Source organism: Pipistrellus kuhlii, unplaced genomic scaffold (assembly GCF_014108245.1).
Source record: "Pipistrellus kuhlii isolate mPipKuh1 unplaced genomic scaffold, mPipKuh1.p scaffold_m20_p_8, whole genome shotgun sequence".
Taxonomy (NCBI): domain Eukaryota; kingdom Metazoa; phylum Chordata; class Mammalia; order Chiroptera; family Vespertilionidae; genus Pipistrellus; species Pipistrellus kuhlii.
Window position 1 is genome coordinate 13,882,102 of NW_023425584.1, and position 12,916 is coordinate 13,895,017.

Sequence of the window (12,916 nt, forward strand, 5' to 3'; positions counted from 1 at the left end):
GTGCGTACATGGGTTACAAGTCTACACCACACAGTGGTTGTCCCACAGAGGACACAGCTTGGAACCAGCTGCTGAAATGCACCCCAAAGTGCAGATTTGGCTTAATATTTACCACATTATAAAAGTGAGAGCTGTGCAACAACAGACAGCACTGGGTAGGAGCTCTCACTGCTGCAATGTTTGGGTGGAGGCTGAGAAACATGGCTCAGGTTGCTGGAAGGGAACCTGCCTGGGACTGAGCACTGGGAGGGATGGGATTAACGCTCCCTTTAGAGGTGCAAGCTCCACCGAGGTCTTCCTGGATGTGCTCATCCTCCCTGGCAGTCTTCTTAACCCCACCCAAGGAGCTTCCAGTACCAAGTCTTCTTTGGCACTTGCTGGCAAGCACACACACACACACACACACACACACACACACACACAAATATATATATATATATATATATATATAGGGCTCAACAGCCCTCCCCAGTTAGAGACAGAAGAGAACATTTTGGAATTGCTTTACCACACACAAGGGTTTTAAAAAATCCCCCTTATAGGGCCTGCTCAATGCACGCAGGCAGCCTCTTGTTCTTACATCGGTCTCATATTTTGGTCAAGACCAGAAGTTTAAGCTTCGGCTGATAACTCCGGCTCAGGAAGGACCAGCATGAATTGAGCAGAATTTAAATCCAAGTGAACAAGCACCCCTCACCCCCAAAATACACACCATGTCCATGCAAGAAGACGCACACACACACATGCCGAAAAGCACATGCACACACACCCCTGGAGGGCACCCCTCTGACCTGCTGGCTCAGCAGAAGGCTGGGCCCTATTGAGAAAATGTGGGAATATGGGAGCCTGGGCATTTTCTGAGGTTGGCAAAGAAAAACAGAATGCAACATGGCTTGAGACATTGAAAACGGCTCCAAATCTCTTATACTGAGCCAGTCCTGCTAACTGACTCCGGTTACAACCCAAGGTCTACCTTAGAAATGAATTATGATTCAGGATGGCTCACTTTTTAATATCAAGCTAAACAAGTCTGCACCATCCACATGGCACAAAACAATTTTATGAGATCGTAAGAGATAAATTATCTTGATTCAGGAACCAGAGCCATCTTATGAATATGTGACATGGATGTGCAATGTATTAAAAAGGCAAAACAACCAAAACTGGTTTGGCTCAGTGGATAGAGCGTTGGCCTCCGGACTGAAAGGTTGCAGGTTCGATTCTGGTCAAGGGCATGTACCTTGGTTGCGGGCACATCCCCAGTAGGGGGTGTGTAAGAGGCAGCTGATTGATGATTCTCTCTCATTGATGTTTCTAACTCTCTATCCCTCTCTCTTCCTCTCTGTAAAAAAACCAATAAAATATATTAAAAAAAAAAATAAAAAGGCAAAACAGTATTTTAAGGAGAAAATATGGTGAGCTCAACTTGGTAGATTCTGGACACTATATTATCTGTACATGGACCTTTTAAAAATTGTGATAAAGCATACATAATACAGAAGCTACCGTTTAAGCCATGTAAAAGTGTGGAATATGGGCTTTTAGTCAGAGGCCTCTTTCACCAGATAGTAAACAGGGCCAGCCACTTCAAACAATGAGACCTATTTATTCAGCAAACTGAATTTGCAAGCAATTTGTGTCTCCTTTCTGGAATCACAATTGCTGTTTTCCGAGATCCCAAGAGGAATTAAAATTGTTTCTAACTTCCTGTTCTAGTTATAATTTCTCTAATGTTCCTTGAGCAATCTGAATACTATCAGCCCCCGACACAAACACAACTCTCTAATCTGGTTCAGAGAGCGAGCTGCAGCTCAACTATGAAATCCCTGCAGGTAAAAGAAGAAAACAGCAACACCAGGGAAGAGGCACGAAGGACTGGTAACTTCTGAGTTACAGGTTCAAATCCATTGCCAGGGCATGGGGAAAACTGCGATGTGTCTGTCTGTCCAACCCTTCTTGGTGTCTAGTGAGCTGTAGGGCTGGGTCTCCAACATCTAGGTTTCTTGTTGGTCTTCTCAGCTAAGAGGCTGAAAGAGTCAAGGCAGGTGCTGTAGAGGCCTCAAGAAATGATGCTCCTCTTCCTTGTCTTACAAAGTCAGTCCTTTGGAGAAGGCAAGAGGGAGGGCAGGAACCAGGCCTTACTATTCAGAGATACCGTATCAACCCTCTAACACTGAATTTTTAGAGGAATCCAATGTCATCACTTCCCCCCCCCCCATAATTGAATGTAATATGTATATAATGCTTCTCTGTTTATGAATGTTTTCAACTAATAGGTTCTTCACACCTATCCAGGTGCATTCTGTGGCTACAGTAGCAAATTACCAAATTGGGGTGGGGTTGGGGGGGGGGGGTGGTGCAAGAGGGGGCTTACAATGACGGAAATTTGTTCTCTTATAACTCTAGAATCCATCATCCAAAATCAGTATCCCTGGGCCACAATCAGGTCAGCAGGGCCACACTTCTTCCAGACTCTCTAGAGAAGAATTCGTTCTTTGCTTCTTCCAGCTCTGGTGGCAGCCAGCATTCCTTGGGCTGTGCCTGCATCTCTCTGATCTTCCAAAGTTTCTGCTGAGATCTGGTCTTCTCCTCTGTATGTGTGTAACCTCCCTCTCTTTTTAAAAAAATATGTATTTTTATTTCAGAAAGGAAGGGAGAGGGAGAGAGAGAGAAACATCAATGATGAGGTGAATCATTGATTGGCTGCCTCCTGCACAACTCCACTGGGGATCATGCCCACAACATGGGCATGTGCCCTGACCGGGAATCAAACCCTGACCTCCTGATTCATAGGTCAATGCTCAACCAATGAGCCGGCTGGGCAAACCTCCCTCTGATAAGGATATTTGTGATGGCATTTAGGATTCATCCTAGTAATCCAGGATAATCTCCCTACCATAGGATCCTTCGCTTAATCACCTCTGCAAAGTCTTTTACCCAAATCAAGTAACATTCCCAGGTTCCAGGATCAGGACCTGATATCTCTGGAGGCCATTACCAGCCTATGACACCAGGTGAGGCAGGTGCAACCATCCCCATTTAGCAGAAGAGGAATCTAAGGAGCAGGATGAGTCCAGGCCAGGGATTGGGTTTCCACCCCAGGTTCTGCCACAGCCCAAAGAATGCCGTCCCTTCTCTCAGAATCCATGAAGCCAGAGGACTTGGAAGGCCTCATATTCTCAGCTTCTCAACCTCTCAATAAAATGCTCCGTGTTAAAAATGGCAGCCGGAAGCATTCAAAAGAAATTCCCCTTTCTGTGGCAAAGGCTTGAGTTCTATCTTATCACTCCACAGGCTCCTTAACTGGTATTTTTATTCCCCTGAAAACAGCCTTTTCAAAAAGGCACCTGCAGACTAGCACACTGGCCTTCTGTGGAGAGGGCGCCTTCGCGCTCTGTGGGGAGTTACCGTTAGCAAGAATTACAGCAGATTGTGACAGGCCCTGGGAGGACCAAAGCCATGGGAAAGCCACAGAGCACGGCTAACCAAGGCCACAGCTAACCAAGAGACGCTGGACATCCCGACTCCACATCTCACAGAGACCATTGGCCCGGGGGTGGGGGATGGGGGTGGTACTGTGACTCACCAGGCGTGAATCACAAGGAAACCTTCAGGGGTGCACTTGGCTACTTTGGCCAAAACTGAGAAGAAAAAAGCGGACTTTTAACAACACATACTTGGTGTAAATAATTCAGGTTTCCATCTATCTGAGCTAGGGGTGCTGTAACAGATTACCTCGGGCTCAGTGGCTTTAAGATGACAGAACTGTATTCTCTATTTCAGCCGTGGCCTCTGATCTCTCCAACAGAACAGTGGCAATGCATTCTTTAAAGGTAGAGGGGGAAAGAGGAAAAGAAGGGGATGGAAGCTCAGAGGCAGGGAAATGAGAAAGGGGAAGGAAGCAAAGGCAGGATTCTTGAAAGGAACGCTGGGGAACATCTAACCCAGGAGTAGCAAACAGTGTCTGGTGTCAACTCTAAGTGATAGATGGATAGCAGTTTCTTGGGGGGATGGGGGAAGGGTTGTGTTAAGATGGACTCTGGGGCTGTTTTTGAGCCCCAGTGGGAGGAGTGCTGTATCAGTTCTGTGGGGCTGCGGTAACAAATTACCACAAATGGAAATCTCACCTCTCTCAGTTCTGAAGGCCAGAAGCCTGAAATCAAGGAGTCAGCAGGGCCACGCTGCCTCCAAAGGCTCCTGGCGTTCCCTGGTTTACAGCAGCATCACTCCACTCTCTGCCTCTGTCTTTACATAGCTTCTTCCTGTGGTGTCTCTCTGTGTGTACATCTCCCTCCCCCTTTTCTCCGAAGGACACCAGTCATTGGATTTAGGACTCTCTCTACATCCAGTATAAGATTATTTTGAGATCCTTACCTAATTAATTCCTCAAAGACCCTATTTCCAAACAAGGTCACATTCTGAGGTTCTGTGTGGACCTGAGTTTTGCGGGGTCATACAAACTAGCTCAGGACAAGTACCGCTATGGCTTAGTAAGCCTGACACAGGTTCAGGACTGGACAGGCGTAGTACCCATGTCTTCTATCTGCCACCCATGCAGCCCATGCCCACAGCTTTACAGATGGTAGAACTGAGGCCCAGAGAATAAGACTCTTGACCAGTGTCATATGCCTAGAGCACATGTGTCAAACACAAGGCCCGCGGGCCAAATCCGTCCCGCCAGGCCTTGCAATGTGGCCCGCACCGCGCTGTCATCACTGCACTCTGCTGCGTTTCCATCACAATGACAGTTTATGACTGTTCAGTAAACCATTCGGCCCGCGATTTAGGCTGGATTTTAGATTTTGGCCCCTTCTCTGATTGAGTTCGACACCCCTAGCCTAGGTGATGCCACAAGAGACCAGAAAAAAGAAGAGACTGGGGAGGTGGGATAGGATGTAGGGGTGGGAGTGGAGTGGGGTAGGATGGAGATGAAATACTGTTTTAGTTGTGGGATAATAGAGAAGGGCTTCTTTGCATTCGAAACCATTGTTCAAAGAGTAATCTAGATGTGGAAAAAAACACACAAACCCAACCAAATTAAAAAAACAAAAACAATCCAGAGCTAATTAGAAAATTTAGGAGCCTTGGAAAAATTAGCACCACTCTGAGGATCAGATTTTTTTGCCTTTCTCTCCCCCGCCCCCCCCCCCCCCCCCCAAATAAACAAGAGCACCTCTCATTGGGCAAAAGCCTTTCCAGACTGGTCACGAAAGCATCCTGCGTACTTATGCCTGCTGGTTGCCATGGTGAATGATGCTGATCTGAAGAAATGAATAGAGTGAGCGTTGGGGGCGGCAGTGGGATTACTCAGTGGTGAGAGAGACATCAAGCAGAGCCCAGAGCAGAGGGGGAAAGGCACACCATTCCCTTAGCTCGGGTCCTTTCTGCCTCTGAAGGCTACGCTTCTAACCAGATCCTCAGCTCACAAGCATCAGGTAAGAGGGAAAACGGCTCTTCTTGGGAATGGAAATGACTTTTCCCTTCCCACTCTTCTTGGAGGAGGGCCAGGCCATGGTAATATACTAGCTATGCACAGGGGTGGGGGGTTGGGGTGGGGGGAATGTTTCCAAACAGAAGCAGAGAAAGGAAAATAAATAATAAGCGAGACATATTTGGTTCTAAAAGCTGAGGATGCTGCTAGCATCTTGACAGAAAGCTCTTAAAAATGTCTGCTGTGGGGGAACTCAGTCTGCAAAGACAGCCAGCCGCGGAGGGGAGGAAACAGGAGAGAGGATTCACAACAAGAAACCGATTGCTAATCACCCCTGCAGGAAGGGTTTTACGAGGGCCGTTGCCTCTGAGTCCTTAGTCATGAATTAAGCTCTTTCACTGTGGTGGAGGGGTATTTATAGGGATGTGTGGGGTGCTGGGTGGCGTGGGTAGGTGTGCATGAAGGAAGCGTACAGTCAGTCTCCTTTGCAATGACCTCCCCTGGAGGGATCCGAGCACACACACCTGTCTCGTCTCTTTCATGACCCGTTTTCCTGGGAGGAAATTTCCAGCCACCTAGGAAAGAGCGACTCCCTAACGTTCACTGTCATCCTTAGACAAGGAAAACATGAACTGCGAAAGCACTAGACACAATGCGTCTTTCTGCAGCTCACCCCTCTAGGAAAACAGAAGTTGGGGTGGAAGGGGGGAGGAAGGCAGGGAGGAGGGAGAGCAGCTCCTCGTAGAAGTCTGGCTTAATTTCCAATCCTGATTAAAATCGGATTTTTTGACGGCGACACTGCAATCTAAAACAAAACCTTCGGTATTTCACGGGAGAGGAGGAGCAGAGGACAGAGCAGGGGGAGACCTGTCAACATACGCAGGTTGAATATGGCAGGTTGAATATGGCTGCCCCTGGGTTTTAGAGGAGGGGAGATTCAGGGAGGGGGAAATACGCAGAATGAAAAGGCTTGAGGATGGCGCCCCCTTCCCAAAGCCAGGAGGCTGGCAATCAGGGGGCTCGTTGGATTTGTCTGGAAAAACAGCAGTGGGTCCTAGTGTCAGCGTCTCCTGTCGCAGTGACATTCTATTACTAAACCCAGCGGCCTTGCTCTGAGAATCCAGCGGTTACGTGGCTTTGAGGCTGGTTCCTATGAGCTGTGTCACCTCGGATTGCTCATCCATAAAACGGAAATGGAGCTCAGAGGGCGTGATGACGAATAAAGAGGATTTGTTACCGTAGGTTGAACAGCTAGCAGGAGCTGAGAGAGGGCAATGGCTTGCTAACTGGTGGTTATCGCTATTATTAACATTCCCGGTCCCGGTAGTAATCAAGTGTAGCAGCCGTGCTGGTAGTAGGAGCTGATTGTATGGATCTATGAAACGATTTCCTGGGAACCTTTGGCTTTGAAAAAACAAACACAAAGAGCAGAGGCTTTGGGGAGAAATGAGCCGCCAATGAGTGACAAAACAAATCTGCCGCTGTGGGCAACAGAGCTGGGAGGCAAAATGTTCCAGATGGCGGGGCTACCAGCACTCAGAGAAGACGCAAGAGGTCGGGAAGGGGAATCTAGGTGAAGCATATGCCTGGCGTGCAGGTATCAGACCTGTGGTGACTCACGCAGGGACTATGAGAGGGTCCTGGTTCCTCCTTCTGTTGCCTTTGTTCTTCCTGTTTTTAAGGCTTGGAAACCTGAACCAGGGCAGGATGGGACTGGGGAATGTGGGCTCCTTTTTTTTTTCTGGTCTGAAGGCCACCAGCTTTGGCACGAGAGCGCCCGGGTGGGACGTCTGTCGCGCGGTTGTTTAGCTGTGCCTAGCTGAGTAACGTGGCCTCCATTTTTGGTCTGTAAAATGGGGGTAACATTAGTCCCCATCTCGAATGCTCCCTAAAGAGTGGCTAGGATGATCACAAATCAATAATTCGGGGGAAGTCACTCTTCACTCTGATCCTGGCTGCAGGATCGGGATGAACATCGAGGTGAGGAATCTTTCTTCCTCGGGAGCCATCGTTTCCTGGACTGCCAACGAGCCCTGCCAGGAGGACCATTACCATGTGATGTACAAGGCCAACTGGAACAACAACATCTTCGCCGGCTACATTCGCAACAGCTTCCACTATGAGGAGAAGGTGCCTAAAACCGTCACCAGGGTGGCCCTCGAGCACCTCGCCCCTTCCACTTTCTACTACCTCTGCGTCAGCTGCAAGAGGATCACCTACCACCAGAATCCTTACTGCAAAATGTTCTACACCCCGGATCAGAACCCGCTGATTCCCAGAGGCTACCTGGTAAACCCCCACATGTCCCTGTGGGTCATCCTGGCCATTCTGCTGGCCGGCTTCACAGCCGTCCTTGCTTTCGTCGGCCTCCAGTACCTGTGCGTCCACTGCCATGTGCCCCGTTGGTCTTACAGAGGGCCCCACGCAGTGGAAGCCAATGGGTTGGTGCGATGGCCACAGGACGGCCAGGCTCCTGATCAGGACGAGGAAGACCAGCAGGGGCTCCCCCTCATGGAAAGGCCACGCAGAGATTCAGGTGCTGGAGTGGAACCCGAGGCCGAAGCCGCAGCCGCAGCCCCAGCCGCAGCCCCAGCCGCAGTCCCAGACACAGACGACCCAGATGACGCAGACGCAGACACAGACACAGACACAGATGCAGACACGGATGCAGACACGGATGCAGACACGGATGCAGACACAGGTGAAGATGAAGCCAACGCTGACGACTCGGATGCCCCCGATGAAGGTGCCCCCCAGAAGGAGGGTGGTGGCCAACCTGGCATCCTGCCTCATCTTGAGGAGTGAGAGGAGGGGGGGAGGCAGCCCCCAATCTGTGGCATCAAGCCCTCCACACGGTAGTTCCTTTGTAAAAATGTGTCCATAGTAGACTTCCCATGTCTCCTCGCAAATTCAGTGTTCTTGTGGACCCCCTGGCTCGGCGACACACTCCTCAAGCCGGAGGACTCACCCCCATGCTGTGCTCCGGGAGAGTTAGAAATACAAACACTTATCTTAACGTGAAAACACACGTGAAGCCCTCCTGAGGATGCAGAAAGTGAAATTTGCATGACTTGACTAAAACACAGGACTTCAGGGGAGCTGTGGAGGTGAAGGCGGGCTCGCTGAGCTCTGCTGCCAGTCAGCTTCAGGCCGAAGTCCAGCCTCTGCTTTGTGGGGGGCTGTTTTGAAAAAGTGGACGAAGGCTCGCCCCAGCTTGTTTTCTAACTTTCAGGCAATTCCATTCCACCTCGGACATTGTTTTGTGTGTGTGTGTGTGTGTGTGTGTGTGTTTTTAAGCCAGTTACCATCTTTACTATTCTTAGCAAATAGTTTTAAATGGACTCATATTTTAAAACGTAAACTTATTTTAAAACGAAGCTGTACATGAATTCAAACAGGAATACCGGCACCCTCCCACCATAAAGAGAAGAGACAGAAGGATCAATAGGACGAAAACAAAATAATACATTTGGCCTAGATACTACTGCCTATGAAAGACTCCAAGTTTAAAGCATGCTTTCTATTCTTTGATAAAAAAGGGAGATTAGCAAGCATTGAAGGACTAAAGACCTATCTCCTTGATATAAGCAATGAGGTTTACCAGAGAAGTGGGAAAGGGAGGTTTTCTTACTTTGTGAATCACTGGGATTTAAAGCCGTGACTGTGAACCATCGAAAATGCTCTCTCAACGTCACGATGAGAATGTTGCCTGGACCAGACTGGCTGCTCCGGAAAAGACACCTCCCAGCACCACCTCTAGGCCCGGCTGGCGCGAGCGCATCTGGGTTCACCTCCCTTCCTAACCTAGGGCTCCCCGGCCAGAGGGCCACCTTTCCCAACATTTATCCAGTCGGTTCCTCTTCTAAGTTCATCGGGAAATGGGGTTAAAGGTGGCCATTTTGTTGCACCCCTAAGAGAAATGTTGGCTTTTTTGTTGTTGACACACCTCACCACTTCGGTGGCATCCTTCAGTCCTCCCTCAGCCCCCCGGGGAAGAAGTGAATCTCCTTCATGACGGAGAGACCGTGCACGGTGCTCCCTGCCTTCACCAGGAGGTGGAACTGGAACTTGAAGAGGGCAGTGGTGACGTCTGCTTCAATCTCTATGACACCCCCAGCATGTAAAACTGAGCCCTGTGTCTGGGCTATTGTGAGTGTTGAATAAATGTCTGTCCAATGCATCGTGGACAGAAGGTCTATCACTGGCACCACTGGGAATGTGTAGTTAGCGCCAGGATGGGTGCTTGTGAACAAAGCTGCTCAGTTCTAGCCCCAGTCAAAGCTTCCCCTTCCCTACTGCTTCCTGCATGCGAACGCCCTATAACTATAGAACACAAACCCCAGAATCCCAGGATGATGCCGCCTCGAATCAGCCGAGAAACAGGAGGCGAGGGGAAACGCCAAGAAGAGAAACCCCATGCATGCACTGCCCCGCTCCCCTCCCCCAGACCTTCCTGTGCGGGATCCAGCGCCTGGCTGGAATTCACCCCCATCCTTGCGAGTTGTGAACAAATACAGATACTAGTTGTGAACAAATAAAGATGAATAAACTCACAGTCGTTTCCGCCTGGACTCACTGCTGTCTCTTTTTCTCCACTCCTTGCTTTTCTCTTTCGGGGAACACGTTTCTGTTTGCTTTTGCTCACTAGCCCCCTTAGAGGTAGGACATGAGCAAGACGACTCACCTTGGACCCATAGAGGTAATAAGGCTGGACGTTGGCGGGTTTATCTCTTTGCGGTTCTTGGGTGAAAGGAATGGCAGTTCGGACAAAACTAGGAGAAGAAAGATGGGGCAGGAGTTAACCGAGTCCTGATAGTCTTCAGGGGACGTGAGGTAGTAGGAGCCCTTCCTGACCAGGTGCAACCACACCGCTTCCTAGGCGGGTGCCCCTGACATACTCCCATCCAGCCCCTGCCTCCTCTTCAAAGATGGGAAAGCTGCAGTCCAGACCACAGGCCTGATGTGGGGGTAGTGGCTGCTCAGGACAGGGGGCTGGGCCTGAGAATGGCCTGCTCCAGGCCCCATATCTCCACCTCCCCACCCCCAAGTTGGTTTCCCCAGGGCGGGGTTCTGCAAGCCCTTTCTGTAAAGGCCCAGACAGCAAATATTTTCAGCTTCGCCAGCCAGATGGTCTCTGCTGCAAATAAACCAGCTCTGCCGGTCGCATGAAAACAAGAGTAAATGAATGAGCGTGGCTGAGTTCCTATGAATTTCAAATACTTTCCACTTGCCAACACATGATGAGTCTTCTTTGGATTCCCTCTCTCCCTCACCATTTAAAAACATCAATCCCATTCTTAGCTCATGGGCTGCATAAAAACAGCGGGGAACTGGATGTGGCTTGTGGGCCAGGGTTTGCAGACTTCTGCTCAAGAAGATTAAAGGTCCCAAATCTTCAGAGGACAGGAAGTGCGTCTTGCTAAGGGCATGGGTTTAGGAGCATCTGTGGATTCCTCCCAGACCTCCCATTCGCTCAGCACATGCTCACTGAATGCCGGTCCCAAGGATACAGAGAGGACCTGCACACAGCGCTGCTCATCCTATGTACTGATTTTTGCAGTGAACATCTCTCTCCTCTTCCCCCAGGTTTTGAACCTCTGGGGGGATATGGGATTAGGTCTTGTTTCTACCATGGTGCCTGGCCCAGGGCTGACTGCACCTGCAGGAGACATGCTCCGCATTGCCATGCATGTGTGTGCTCTGCACACGTATGCCTGTTTGCACACATGCATTCCCATATGTGGGTGTCCTCACAAAAGTGCCATCTGATCATGTCACTCCCCTTCCTTCAAGGTTGATAAATGCTCGATCCTCATGTGGTCTGCGGAGCAGTCCAGTCTGGTTTTGCTTCCTCCTGCATCCTGCCGCATCTTTCATGGTACCATTCTCTGTCCCACCTGCTCCACCCTTACCAGCTTCCTGGCTCCTTAGAAACTTTGCCTGTAATACTCTTCTGCCTTTTTATTCTATTTATGCCGACTCAGGCATGCCTGCTCAGAGGAGGAGGCCTCTCCTGAGGTCTGTGTGGCTCCCCGGACTGGATCAGGTGGTGCTATTTTCTTGTGGCTCCGTGGGCTTTCTCCCATCTCTATGTTCACTGCTTATCACAGCACATTTACGTTTATGAAACGTGTGATACATCGTTTCATAGATCGTGTGATCGTTTGATCTAGCCTGAAGGCTCCAAGAAGCAGGAAGGAAGGTGTCTACTTGCCTCCAGCACAGAGCCTGCACCCAGGAGGGGTCCCGTGAGATGCCTGCAGCAGGGACGAGCTGACCCCTGGGCTGGGCCTAGTTTGGAGGAGGCAGCTGGCTGCTCCCTGGACCCTAAGCCACCCCACCCCCTCCGACAGGGAGTCCTTACCGGTTGGTGGATCCATTGTAGCAGTAGTTGGGGAGGAAGTCAAAGTTCAGCTCCCAGAAGACGTGCAGGGTGATGCGGCCGTACGGGGCGGACACGTTGTGGTTGGCCTCCCGGAACATGGCGTCGAAGCTGTCCAGGGTCATGTGCTTGCACAGCAGCCGGTGCGTGAGCCGGTTGATCTCCAACAGCCACTCCAGCTCCTGTCCGAGAGAGAACCTCGGCTGCTGAGCACTCACACAGGCCTTACCGGTGGGCACCAGCTGGTCTGACCCATCCTGTCACACAGGAGAGCCCCTCACACAACCTCCCATCCACCGGCATGGGGACCAGGATCTCATGTGACAATGTTCTCTTGTTCTGAGCAGAAGGAATTGATTGACAGCCTTTGCCCAGGCTGCGTGCCTGTCCCAGGAAGGGGACCAGGTCATATGCAAATGCCTATCTGCCCCACTCTGGGTACAAAGCATGCCTGCTTGCTCTCCAGATTCCATCTGTGAGAAAAAGCCTGCCCCTCAGGGTCACAGGTAAGGGGTTACAGGTAACGTAAAAGGAAGCTGTGACTGGCTGTCACCAGAGACTACGTGTCTGCCCTGCTTTAAGCAGGCACACTAGGTGCTTACAATGAGGTCAGATCACACCAAGCAACTGATAGTTTAGGTCAAACACCATCAAATCAGTAATTTCATAGGGTTCAACCTAATATGTGCCAAGCAGTATTTTAAGCACTTTATATGTGTTAACATGTTTAATGCTCAACCCTATGAAGTCAGCGTTATTGCTGCCTTCCTTTGCACATATAGAAAAGGAAGCTTTGAGAAGTGAAGTAACTTAGCTTCAAATCTGGGAAGCTGGGCTGCAAAGGCCACATTCCTAACCCTGTGGAATTCTGAAAGCAGCTGGGAGCAGATCACCCCCCCCTTTGGGCTGTAGGGACCTCAGTCACGCAGGGGTAGTCACCCCGGCCTAGGTGTGGCTGCAAGCTGTAAACGAGCAACCTGCTATTGGCCACAGTGACCTGAGAGAGCTGTGGGCCGACGCTTGGAATCCCACCTTCGGGCAGAGAACGGGAGCAGAGGGGATACTACCCACACACAACAGGGCACTGCATTTGCCGAGGAGCG

General features: G+C 50.2%; 2 protein-coding genes across 6 annotated transcripts in view; one reads left to right on the plus strand and one right to left on the minus strand.

Moving 5' to 3' along the window:
- The window catches only part of CYFIP2 (cytoplasmic FMR1 interacting protein 2), a 104,176-nt gene that overhangs the window by 29,064 nt on the left and 62,196 nt on the right, over nt 1-12,916 (minus strand). For both annotated transcript variants that reach the window (XM_036425025.2, XM_036425024.2), the window contains 2 exons: nt 11,796-11,995; nt 10,116-10,203 (listed from right to left, as the gene is read on the minus strand). In XM_036425025.2, coding sequence (XP_036280918.1) covers nt 10,116-10,203; nt 11,796-11,995 — 288 coding nt within the window. The remainder of the gene's footprint in view (nt 1-10,115; nt 10,204-11,795; nt 11,996-12,916) is intronic.
- On the plus strand, nt 5,215-9,568 carry FNDC9 (fibronectin type III domain containing 9). Of its 4 annotated transcripts, none has more exons than XM_045576990.1 (3): nt 5,215-5,435; nt 7,393-8,731; nt 8,830-9,568. In XM_045576990.1, exon 2 carries the CDS (start codon nt 7,400-7,402, stop codon nt 8,234-8,236), a length of 837 nt encoding a protein of 278 aa, XP_045432946.1. In that variant the 5' UTR covers nt 5,215-5,435; nt 7,393-7,399; the 3' UTR covers nt 8,237-8,731; nt 8,830-9,568. The 4 variants fall into 4 exon arrangements, with proteins under 4 accessions (XP_045432946.1, XP_045432945.1, XP_045432947.1 ...); XM_045576989.1 differs by having other exon boundaries at nt 7,393-8,719; XM_045576991.1 differs by having other exon boundaries at nt 7,393-8,715.